The sequence below is a fragment of the Cervus elaphus genome, chromosome 5, assembly GCF_910594005.1.
Source record: "Cervus elaphus chromosome 5, mCerEla1.1, whole genome shotgun sequence".
In the NCBI taxonomy this organism is placed as follows: Eukaryota; Metazoa; Chordata; class Mammalia; order Artiodactyla; family Cervidae; genus Cervus; species Cervus elaphus.
Window position 1 is genome coordinate 14128841 of NC_057819.1, and position 13231 is coordinate 14142071.

At 40.7% G+C, this 13231-nt stretch overlaps 1 protein-coding gene across 2 annotated transcripts in view; it reads right to left on the reverse strand.

Annotated features, from left to right (window-relative positions):
- MED13L (mediator complex subunit 13L) overlaps positions 1-11645 on the reverse strand; it is a 285924-nt gene extending 274279 nt beyond the window's left edge. Inside the window, exon 1 of one of the 2 annotated variants that reach the window (XM_043901741.1) lies at positions 11373-11645. In XM_043901741.1, the coding sequence (XP_043757676.1) occupies positions 11373-11444 (72 nt within the window). In that variant the 5' untranslated portion in view covers positions 11445-11645. The remainder of the gene's footprint in view (positions 1-11372) is intronic. The other variant, XM_043901742.1, reaches the window with a different exon arrangement.
- Positions 11646-13231: the final 1586 nt, after the last annotated feature.

Consider the following 13231-nt stretch of genomic DNA (forward strand, 5'->3'; position numbering starts at 1 on the left):
ATGGCACTCTCAATATCTAGTCCAATCAACGGACCGCTAAATCCACCTCCACTGAAACTGTACTGAAACAAACACACTGAAGCCCCAGACAGAGAACCTGGAAGGCAACTGTTACAAGCAAGGGGGGAATCTTGGCATATATGCACAGAGTGTGCATTCAAATGCAGCTGGCCCTGGAACTGCCTGCCCTGCAGAGTGGAAAATTCATGTGTGACATCACAGTCAGCTCTCCTTATCCACGGAACTCAAACCATGGAACAGGTCGCATAATACTATAGTATTTATTTATTGAAATACACCTAAATATAAATGGACCCATGCAGTTCAAACCCATGTTGTTCAAGGGTCAACTGTATGGCCAAAAGCAGAGTTCTTCCCAGGACTTGCTCATCACCAGTAAAATCCCCATCAGAAGGTACTAAATTGCTGACATAAGCAATAATTTAGAGCAAAAAGCAGAACCAAGAGAAGAGAAAAGACACTGACCAAAGAAGTATACTTTAAAATAAGACTTTTCAGGACGGCTGACTAAACTGTCTCTAAAAGAAATTCCAAAGGAAAAAGACCAAAAGATACTAGACAATGGCATCAATATCTGATCCATTTCAAAGGAGTCTATTTTGAAGAAAGCTTCTCATTTGGGCAGATGTGTTCTAGTGTGACTAGCTCAAAATTAGTTTTGTAATTGTGAAGTGTACGACCAAAGGAGGTGACATGTGACCTACTTAAAACAACCATTAAAGGAAAACAAAAACAAAAATGGTTGATAGCAACAAGAACATCAAGTAAAATGCAAAATTTTTAACTAAAAAAAATTTTACATGTTTATTCAGGCTCAAGCTCTGTATCTTATAGTCTTTGAACTTAAAAAGCACTCAAGCTACAACTGAGATTGTCCCGCTTCCTTCATACTTATTCATTTCTTATACCCTCACAGCTTTTATTTCTCAGGTGTCTTACTCTTTTCCCAGTGCTAATCCCATCACCTGGGTTCTTAATACCATTTCCAGCCTGATTGTTTCATTAATTATCAACTACTCTTGTATCTTTCATTTTTCTTTCCATCTCTCTACTACAATTGCTCCTAACTTACAAACACAAATAAGGCTCTGGTCTTCTGAAAAATTGCCTTTATCTACCTTTCAGTCTCTTACCCTTCCCACTCCCATATCACCGTGTGTTTCACAATCAAGTTTCTTCAACTGTGAAGTGTACCATTTATTCATTTTGCAAGCTGCTGTAATCCAGGTTCTGCCCAAACAGAAAACTTCCTCATCTTCCTCTCCTTAACTCTTTCCTTCAAGGTCCACCACAATTGTCTTTGAAAATTACGATTATTCCTTCTTTACTATATTCAAGACTTGAATGTCTAGTCTTCATGAGAAGTAATTCTAGACCAAAATCTAATTTGTTTTAAATGCACAAAATTTAAAGAATGATAGGTTACACAGTTCAACAATTCCAATTTGTCTATGTAAGAGAGCAATCCTAGAAAGGCTTTTAAACATATTATTAAATGTAATACCATTTAACACACTTGTTTTTCCTCAATTCATTTCCCATAATAGTTTCTATATCATCTTGGATTTTCTCCCACTTTTAGTTTCATATCCCATCTGCTCATTTAAGATTCACGTCTGTCCAGTTTCTGAAATATTTGTCACTTTAGTCATTAGCATTTTGCGTAATATAGCACTCTTTTTTTAAAGTTCAAAACTGAATTATTTTAGAAAACTGATTATTTTAACATCACCACTACTTAACCTAAATCAGTCTGCCCACACTTCAAATCTTCCACCTAACAAAAAGCAGATTTCAGTAAGCTTTTGTACTGTTTTTTAAAAGGGAACCAAGACCATAAATTAGAAGTGCTCTCCTATATACCACTTCAGAAAATATTCTAAAGGACAGACAGAGTTGACAACTGAGCTTCCAAAGAATATGCAAGCTTTGCATCCCCCTCCAAGAAGCCATATCCATTAATTCCTTCAAGACCCAGTTTAAAACAGGAAAAAGTTTTTCTGGTTGAGTTACTATGCTATCTGTTCATGTTGCTCTACCTCTGCACTTACCATATACAATCTTATAGAAACTAAATATCAATAGTATATGCAGGTCTTTATCCTATATATCAAACCCTTTGTTGTTTAGTTGCTAAGCCAGCTAGCTGTCTCTGACTCTTTGCGACCCCATGGACTACAGACCGTCAGGCTCCTCTGTCCATGGGATTTCCTAGGAAAGAAAACTGGAGTGGGTTGCCATTCCCGACCCAGGAATCAAACTCACATCTCCTATATTACAGGCAGATTCTTTATTACTATTCCCTAGGGAAGCTCATTAGCCCTTCTGTAAACCCAAGCCAGATTTCAAGCATTTCTGATGTATGTACATTATTGAATTATTACATTATATTACATTATTACATTATGTAATTTGAAAATAAATTATATACGTCCTAAATTTCTCAAGCATCTGTTGTTTGGTCACTCAGTTGTGTCCGACTCTTTATGACATGGACTGCAGCACACCAGGCTACCCTATCCTTAACCATTAACATTCAAAAAAACTGTCTAAATACTAATTTATTAGTTACCCCATCCAATCTCACCCCCAATTCCCTTTGCCCTTCACTGAGGCTCATAAGTGCTCATTAATCGCACAAAGTATCAAGTAGAAAAGACTGTCTTTAAGGGTGAACGGAAGGAAAAAAGAGAAGGGAAAAGCTAAAGCGCAAAGATGACATCACAGAATCTGTTACTACTTTTTTAGGAATACATCAGCAAAGAGGAAGCAGCAGCAGATACCCTCAGAAAGGAGAGGGAAAATCTGCTTAAATCCTTGTTCCAAAACTGCTGTTCTTCCCATTGGGGAGAGGCCACCCTCACCTCTCCATGCCGTCTTCAAGCCTCTCTTTCAGACAGCAATCCTCTCGTACCCTTCAAACATGCCCAGAGTCTGGGTGGGCCTCATTCCCACTGCCTGGAGCTAAGATGGGTTTTAGGGAGGGCCTGCTCTGATGGCTGGGACTATAGTCAGAGGAAAGGTACTCCTAATAACCTAAACTTTCCCATAAAAATACTCCCATAAATAGCATCTGAGTTCTATAATACAAGTAATTAAGTACAATACAATAGGCTAACCATCATTTGTAGCAACAGAATTAAGGGTAGGTTTTATTTAAAAGCAAACTTATGTACAAATTAACTTTTTCTAATATTTAGAATGCTGCAGACCACTACATGTAAAATTCTACACTTTGGATAAAACTTAGGACACTGTTCATAATCAACATGACTAAGACTAAAACTACAGACTGGGGCAGAGGGGCTTTCCTTCCTTCAACAAGGTCTAAACAATATTTTCAGATGTCGCCACATTATTAAATGGAAAATAGAAACCGGCTGGCAGTTGAGGATATATACTTTGTTCAAAACAAAGTAAGGATTATGACATGTGTGTCACACTAAAATGTGATTTAGTCTTTAAAAAGAAAAAGATATTTATTAAGTACTATTTCTGACATTCCCTGAGACAAACCTCAAAATGTTAATAGAACTGCTATTTAAAGTTCAAAGAGCACTCTGGAGCTGCCAAGGAATTAATAGCTTAAACTACCAAATAAGAGCCACAGTTCAATCTCCAGTCCCAGCCAGTCAGAGCTCAGGGTTGGCAGAGCAAAATCACTCAGCTTATTAAAGACACACTGTGCAACCTGAGAATCATATACACAAATGAAAAGTTGTGACATCTAAAGATGGCTCACTTATAAAGAAAGACACAAGAACAATTTAATCTTCTGCTCCCCTCAAAAAGCACAAATTCAATATAACTGCCATACTTAAAACAAGTAATTTTGCTGTTCCACTTCCTGGCTAACTGTCTAGGGTTACTCTATAACTTTAATTGTAATTTGCCAGAAGACTCTTCCTATTAAAAAACATTATCTAGTCATCCAAAGTGCTTTCCTTAAAAGATACTCAAAATGATTTCTCACACCTCCTGACTTCCGTATTTCCATCAAGTTTTATAGGAGAAAATGAGGCACAGAACCATTATGTGACCAACCAGATATAGTCATTAGTTTAAAAAAAAAAAAGGGGGGGGGGGTTTTGAATACCACTCAACTTTCCCTATTACCAATTTACTATCCATTTTACTGAGCTCATAGAAAGTAATCTTATAACTGAAGATTAAGCAAAAGCCTTCTTACAGGATACTTCTTAGAGAATGAAAATGAAGGAATTTTGAATCAATTCTCCAACAGGTTCCAAAATCTATTAGATTGCTACCACCTTACACAAAATCTAAATAGGAACCAAATTCCTACTCCTTTGGGGTATAAGCATGCATCTCTTGATCAGCTGGAAATTTTTTTTAAGAAAGATTTTCTAGAACTCATCTAAAATATTACCAAGCAATAGTACATACAGCCTAAACAATGTATGTTGAGAACACAGAGCTGAACAGCTAAATAAACTTCAAAAATAATAACAACATATTGTGATCAGGGCCTAAATGGGTAATGAGAACTCCCTTACAAAACAAGGTGGAGAAGAGAATAGTTGTCCAGTCATTTATTCATTCATTCAAGTTAACCAGCATTTAACTATGAAGGGAATGCAAAGATGGCTTAGACAGGGTCACTGCCCTACAGAAGTTCATATGATTATCAGAGGTAGACAGAGGAGGTATATGGAAGGAGCAAGAGTGACAAGTTCGATCTGTGGGAGTCAAGGAAATCTTCAAAGGGCAGTGACATTTGACCTACTTAAAGATGAGGAGGCCTGTGCCAAACATATACATGTGCAATAAAACTAGGAGCTGGTTCCTGAGTTGGACATACGTATGTTTTTCCTTATTTCTCTTTAGGACATTAATACTCAATCTTGTGAACTACCAACACAAAATGCTTTTTCACACCTATTTTACTCTTTTGAATACCTTACTTACTAGCTCTCAAATTAAGCACAGATGGACTGTGGGAACTTAATGTGTCATGCAAAAATACTTCCTCAGAAATATATCAATGATGGGAGCGAGAAGAAGGATCATGGTTTTCATGCAACTTAATACATTTTATGTGAACAATCTTTGTAATTTCCACTCAGTATTATAAAGAATTCTATGCACAATTAATGATATATTTTATTTGAAACAAATTATTTCTTCAAATTTAATTTTAATACCAAATGTCTTAAATATATCCAATTAATGTAGTGATTTAATACAAATCAAGACAATTATTACAGTAAAGAGATCTAGTGAAGATTGAGAAAAAATGCTTACCTGAAAATTTACCTAATTCGCTTTATCTTCCCCCTTTTCATTTTTTCTTAAGTTACAAATTTAAACAATGTAAAATAAAGGCACAAGTGAAATTTTAAAAGAATCAACTCAGGATGTTCCTTTAACAGGAATGGAATTTCACTGTACTTGGAAGAAGTACAAAATGCAGAAAGCTGTCAACCAGGGCTCTGTGCTATTTCACAGTAGTAGAAATGCAGCTTTAATAAGACTACCACAATTCATCTAGAATGAGAAAATAAACATTCAAAATATACATAATAAACTACAGAATATGGAAATGCCAATGGAGTAAACATTCTCCCTTGGACACCATTGATTCTTCTAATTCTCATCTAGAAAGAACAACAACAACAAAAAAAAAACCCTCATCTTTCTTGACTAGAATCCAAATGTACTCTAAGACATTTTATTAGCTTAAAAAAGGAAAACAACTTTATTCCAACCAACATAACTAAAACATGTGAATATAAATGCAAGTAAAACAGGAGTTCCTAAAAGAAAACTATGATAGCCAAGTTATGACAACAGAATCCAATCTATACTACAGATGATTCCAAAAATTAAGTAACAAAACAAAGGAGTACAGTGGGGGAGCTGCCTCTGAAATAAACACCAATCACATATTAAAAGCATTTAAAACTATTTTTGTGTAAACTAAAGCAAAGATAGAAAACCATGCTGATGTACATAAGTGACTTTATACTCAACAAAAATTGAGCACACATACATATTTCATTCATGCAAATGAACATGAATTTACAATTCCTCGTTTATGTTAATATTTACCAAGATTAATGGAAAATCATCTCCCCTATGTAATGAAGTGAATTCCCGCAACAGAACAAAGCTAACACCTTCAAATCTTTCGAATAAACAATGAAAGCACATACTATAAAAGGAAATTATCTGAACTGGATAGAAGTTAAATGACTCAAGAGAGAAGGAAAGTCCGAAATTCCAATACACATTACAACCATTGATTCATTAATTCCAAATCTCTAAACCAGTCCTATGAAGAAAAATGTGTGCCTGCAAATTTTTTAACTATCCCCCACAGCACATTTTTAGACTACCTACCTAATTACCTCACTTTGCAATGCACTAAATGCAATTTCTTGAAATAGCAATGTTTATACAATGACAAAATAGAAATTCTGGTAGCCACAACACAGTTTGTAAAGCAAGTTAGCACATAACACATTTTAAATAAAGGACACTAAAAGAAACGCCACGGAAACTTTTTCTCCATTTCTAATAAATGGCTGCAATGCACAACTCAGTGATCCAATATTCCACCGTATTACTAATTCTCATAAACTTTGTCTAATCTCTCACAGTAGCTGACGTCTGTGAGATGAATATATCATCCAGTTTCAAAACAACAATAAATCAGTACCTTCTACTACTATTTCAAAGGAGAAGATTATGCTTTTCCTCTACTGAAAACAAATTAAAACACTCAGAAAAATATCTAGTCTGGGAATTCCCAAGCGGTCCAAGGGTTAGGACTCTCTTCCAGTACATGGGTTTGATCCCTGGTCTGGGAACTAAGATCCAAGTGGCCAAAAAGAAAACAATCTAGTCTATCTCTGAATCAAACTTTGAGAAAAAGTTGAATTGTTTATTTCAAAAAATCCAGATAAGTAATCTTAATGCTATTTACACTGAATTTCACCTCAATTTTAAATAACTTAAACATTACTATAGAATATGCCTATCTTTTGCCAATATATAATATATAGACTATAGTATAAAGTGGTAACAGGGTATCTTTCTTTCTTATTAATCTCAAGAGCAGAGAAGACCTTTGAAAATGTTTGATGAATACAATTAACTCAGAACTAAGTAGGCTAAATTAGCCTGTGAACAAAAAAGATGAATCTTTCCATGCCGAATTAATATAAGCCACTTCTATAACTTAATGTTATTTAAAGAATGCCTTAAAAGGTTGTTTTTTCCCCCAAATACCTAATACAGTCATGAAACAAATGACCAAAATATTCCAAAGAAAGTGCTAAACTACATAAGCACCTGGCATAAACTCAACACTCATTGTCCTAAGGCACCCCCTGCCTTTATTCTCACAAAGCAGCAGCCAAAACCTAACTTCCTCTCAATGAACTCTTCAAGCAATAACACAGCAACACATTTTGCAGCATACAAGTCCTACGTACATTATTTTCTCTTTAAAATTATGAACTCATCACATGTACAAATGGCTCTTTAAAACGGTCCAGTAAACTGCTACGCTATGCCTTAAATTGCTGTCTATTATGTACTTAAAAATATTTACTAGCAATTGGAGGTTAATACAGCAACTACTACCGGGTAAGCAATTACTGCTATTAAAAATATATAAATACTGTAATACCATGTGATACTAACAACAAAATGCTAAACAGAAAACAAACATTAGCAAATTATAAATATTTTCATTAAAGAAAATGAACCATCATGAAAAAAAGACGCTTCACATGTAAATACTAACACTGGAAACTCAGATGAAAAAAATACTCTATATAAAGTATTGGCATTTGAGAAAATTAATCTTTCCTTCTTCCTCATTTTCAATTGATGGTCCTCCCCATCTGGTTCTAACTCAAAAGAATAAATCTCAAAGTTTCTACAACTATCTTCCCTCTCTGCAAAAAAATAAAAATAAATCTCAAGAAAAAAGAAAGCAGGTCAATAAGAGATTACTGTAAAAATCTTCAAATACTGGATAAGTGGTCCTTAATAGGAATCATGTACTAATGTGTATTTCAATTTAGGAAGGAAGAATTTGATACCATCCCCCAACTACCCCATAGTTAGGAAGATTCTAGGCAAATAAAACATGAATGTGGGACATACATAACTAAGAATTAAACTGCCCTATGTCAAAGAGTATATACTTTTATGAAGTATATATATACTTTATGAAGGACATAAAACTGCTTTTCTCTGTATCATCTTGAATAAGAAACAGGAACAAAAGTAAAGATATACTTACATCTGGAAATTATGTCTTTCCACAAGGATGAGTTGACATCCCATAGGGCATTGGTACACTCTCCAAAAGGGCAGATTTAACACACTTAACTGAATTATAACTGAGTGAATACATAGCAAGAGTCTCCCGGAAATGTGATGGACAGCATGAGAAAACAGTTCTGAGTCACAAAGGCAGTCAGGAATGCACTTAATGCAGTAGCTACAAATCTCACAACTGCAATAACAACCCATATCTTGTATGCACATGGCATTTTTCACATGTTAGGAAAAGGGGGAGGGGTTGACAAAGAATTTAGGAAATATGATGATGCCATGCAGTAGAATATCAGAAAACTAAGTAAGTAAAGGACTAACAAAAATCTTAAGGCACCTGACTGCACAAATCAACTTCTGCTAAGTCAGGTGAATACCTTGAGGTAACAGAAAGTGGGTGGGTCATTAATGTGGTACAGAACTTTATCAGCTCTAGCTTACACTTCAATCCACATTAATAAGAGTATTTAGGTAAATTCTCTATAAGCAATACTTTTCTCTGCTCAAAAAAACTACAGGTCAAAAAGATAACTATATGCTAATATTATGTACTAAGAGTTTTTATAATGCATGCTTTATTTTGAACAGGTGATGATTTTATCCTCTTTGGAATTAATTATTCTATACAATGTATTTTAGGCAATATATTTTTGATATTCCAGGTTGCTGCTGTATCTGATTTTCAAGAAAATGCTCAATTTGGAGCAAGAAAAATTTACAGTATCAGCAGCTCTTTAACAGATTTGTAATTTTTTAATAACCAGCTATCCAACCTCCATCTATAAAAGAACACAGACATTCCATAGTCCTTAAAAAAAAAAAAAAGGGCATTTCTGCATTTCAAAGTTGCTACCTAAAAAATAATTCTGTCTTAAAAAAGTGTACTCAAAAATCAATTCCTGGTTTAAACACAAACCTTTAGAAAGTCAGAAAGCACAGAATCCTCTCCTACAAATTGTTTCTCCAAAACAATATTAAACATCTTTAGCAACATTATCATTCTTAAGTTTAAAAAAAAAAAAAGGATAAAAAAATGATATATACTAAAGACTGGCTACACATGTATTTTCATTACTACATGAAAGGTACTGTATACAAAATAGCCACATATATACAAGCCATTATCAGTCAGCATGATATATGGTAATTTGGGGGAATCTCTCCTCACTAATACTGATCTACTTGGTTATTTTAATTTCCTGATAAAGTGTCAACGCGGCCACCAGTCACCAAACCAAAACCACTTAAATGCCCCTTAGCCAAGGCTCGCTAGCCTATGCAAGTCCCTGAGAACCTGAGTGATACTAAACGAGAGACTGAGAGAAGAAAAGAGGCGGCAAGGGGAAGTTACCACAGGACTGAAAGGGAGAATCACAACTTGTATGTTAAGATTAAATATCCGAATAAAAATGTTGGGAGGAAAAAAACTGATCTGCTATTACTACAGTAAAAGCACAGATACTATGTCACTCGGTCTTAGTAGGTAAAAATCGCTTGTCTTCATTTTTTTTAATCTGCACAATGAAATATATTTAATAAAGCTTCCATTTGAAAAGTTGGCAAGAATTTGTATTTCTCCACAAGTCTCAAAGGGAAAAAAAAAAAGCATCTCTGCTACCCATAATTAAATGTAACTAATTACAATTTGAACACTAAATTATGTATCCAGTGTAAACAAAGATTAAGAGAAAATAAAGCTCTATGTACAGCAGAGGTTACGGAAAACAATTTCCAAAATGCATGTTCTCTAAAGGCAGTCCCCCAAAAAGGGTACACCACTTAAACAAAGTTGGGTTTTTTTTAAAGTCTAAATTAAACAAACCGTTCAGCCAATTTTCCAATTATATTCCACGCTTGAAACATAATTGCCTTACATCTGTTGACAAATCTTTGCTCAATATTTAAACAAATTCGTAGTCTCCCGGGCACATAGCTATACATACAGTAACTCATGCACAAAGCACATATTTAAAGACCACGCACTGCAATTATTAGCCTAAACGCCAGGTTTAACAACGTGAATGTTTTCAGAGCTAGGTAATACGACCCAATAAAAAAAAAAGCAAAGATGGCATTTACCACCAAATGTCACTGCCACCGCCAGGAAAGAGTTGCTGGAACCCTATACATTTTTAATTTCGATGAATCTAGACGCCGTCGTCGGATGCCAGGCTTCCAGGAGAACAATTGACACCCTAACTGCTTCAAGATTAAGGCAGGCGATTCAAATCCGAAGGAAAAGTTGTCAATTATCAGAGAGAGAGCGCGAGAGAGGCGAAGGCAGATAAAAGCGATGTTATCAAACCGCCCAGCTTGTTGCTGTGTGTGTGTGTGGATTCGTTGTGAGCAGAGAGAAAACAGTTTTTAAAAGACACAGGAGGAGAGAAAGAAGAAAAAGCTTTCTCCACCTTCCGTCGGCTCGGTGCAATGGCTTTAAGGCTCTCCAGCGTAGTAAGCCCCGAGAGGCAGGCGGCTGTCGATGTTTACAATCGCCGGAGCTTCGGGTGCAAGAGTCCTTTACTGACACAATCGCATTCAATCAACTGTTTTCGGGCGAAATTGCAGGTGTCATTATGGAATTTTTTAAAAAATTCAAAAGGCGGGCGGGCGGGCAGCCGATCCGACACAAGGGGGAAAAAAAGCTGCTTATCGCAGGCGCGGGCAACACAAGGCAAAAGCCTGCCACATTTAGGGGGGGAAAACGGGGGGAAAGGGAGGGGAAGGGGAGTGCGACTGCAACAGAGGGTGGGCGTTCGAAGTGCGACCCAGGATCCGCAGCTTTGAGACTTCCACATGCAAATTCCACGCCGAGCGCCGCGCTCACAAATGATTTTTAAAGAGCCAAATAAACACTGGATGGGATCCAAGGCGAGGGAGAGACGATCCAAAAGGGGGAGAATCGGCAAGAGGCGAACGGCGGGGAGAGGCGAGGGAGGGGCGAAGTCCCGGCGGCGGGAGGAGAAAGTTGGTCGGCGGCGGAGGTCGACCCCCCCACCCACCCCACAGCACAGCCCCCTCCCCGCAGCCCGGCTACTCACCAGCGAGAAGAGGTTGGAGTGACAATCCTCCAGGCTCGCCCCGTTCGCCACCCAGTTCGCTGCCGCAGTCATGATCCTCCGCGAGCCCGGCCGCCAGAGCGGGGCATGTCGGAGCGAGGCGTCCGAGGCGAGGCCGGGCCGGGCGGCGGCGCCTCGCCGGGAAGCGTGGGGCGGCCCGGCCGCCGCCGCCGCCGGGGGAGGGCGCGAGGGCCGGCGGGCGGGCGGGAGGCGCCGCGGCGACGCCGCGCCGGGGGCGGCGGGCCCGGGCCGGCGGGGGGGGTCCGCGGCGGCCGCGCGGCTCCTTCCTGCTCGGGCGGCGGCGGCGGCTGCTCCCGCGGCGGCGGGGGGCGCTGTCCGCGCGGCCCGGCGCCCTCCCCGCCTCTCAGGGCCGCCGCTGCCTCCCGGGCCGGCGCTGCGGGCCGGCCGCCGCCTCCGCCTTCCCTGTTCCTCAGCCGCCGCCGCCGCTGCTGCCGCCGCCGCCGCCGCCGCCTTGTTTATCTCCAGCCACCGACTCCCCCTCAGCCCCCGCCGGCGCGTGAGGGGAGGCGAGCCCTGGAGTCGCCGCCGCCGCCTCGGAGCCGCCGCCGCCGCGGAGCGCGAACTCGCGAAGGGGGGGGTGCGGACGAAGCCAGCGGGCGACCCCGGCAGCCGAGCGACGTCCCCTCCTTCCTCTTCCTCCCCCACCCCCCCCTCCTCCCCAGTCAGCCTCGCTTCTCCTCCCTCCCCGGGCTCGCTCGCTCTGACAGCAATGGCGGCCGCCGACCGCGGCTCGGCCCGCCATTGGCTGGCGCCTTGTCACGTGACGGGCGCCGGCCGCACGGGGGGGAGCACGGGAGGGGGAGGGGGAGGGGCCGGAGCGGCGGCCGCGGCTGTTCGCTGGCGGCGCTGCTGAGCCGAGTGCGGCTGGATTCTCCGACGGAGAGAGGGAGGGAGACGGAGACAGAGGGAGAGAAAGAAGTGCGGGCGGCGCGGCTCCGAGGCGGGCGGGCGGGCAGTCAGCCGCCGAGCTGGCCGCCCTGCGCCCCGCCCCCTCGGGTGCACGAATCTTTGCTGGGCGCGACCGCGAGCCCCGGGAACGCCCGTGGCCGTGGCTGTGGAGGGCTCCGGGCCCCTTGCCTGTGCCCTCGATCGCCCCGGCCGACTGGGTGGCAGAGGCCCGCCATGGGCCAGACAGCAGATCCAAGTGCTTCGGGGTGTCTCCTCGAGGTCTCACTCCGTGGTCCGCGTTCTGCAGATGAGAAAACCGAAGCACAAAGAGATTAAGTCACTTACCTGAGGTCGCTCAGCTGGGAAGAGGAGGGGATGAGATTCGAACCCCTGCGCTCAGGCACACAGCGAAGCAAAGCTCTTGGGTTAAGATTCTTAAGCCTAGCCCAGGAAGTGCTTACTGTGTACCATGCACTATGCACTGAATCCAGAAATGCCTTTTAAGCCCTTACTCCTAGGCGCTGTGTGCACTTTGCATGCATACATGCGTGCAGAAATGCTTTCTGACCTCTTGCTTTGTGCCAGGATATAAATATATGTATATTTTAAACTACCAGACACTACTGGGCTGGATTTGGAGCAGACCTTCCCGCCTGGCTCCATTCAGTCAATAACCAACATTTCCCAAGCATAACAGCGTGGGAGTCCAGAGAAATGCCAGTATAAGGAGGCTCTCTATCAGACCTCAGAGTTCATGCTCCGCGCGAAAGGTGGGAAAGAGATAACTTATTAACAAGCCCGCAAACGTGGAAAAGCCAGGTGGATTGGATTAAAAGAGGGACGAATGGAAAACAAGAAAGAAGCAATGTAATAAAAGGAGAAGAGTATTAGATATATGAATTGAACTTTGGAATTACCACAAATTACTGCTA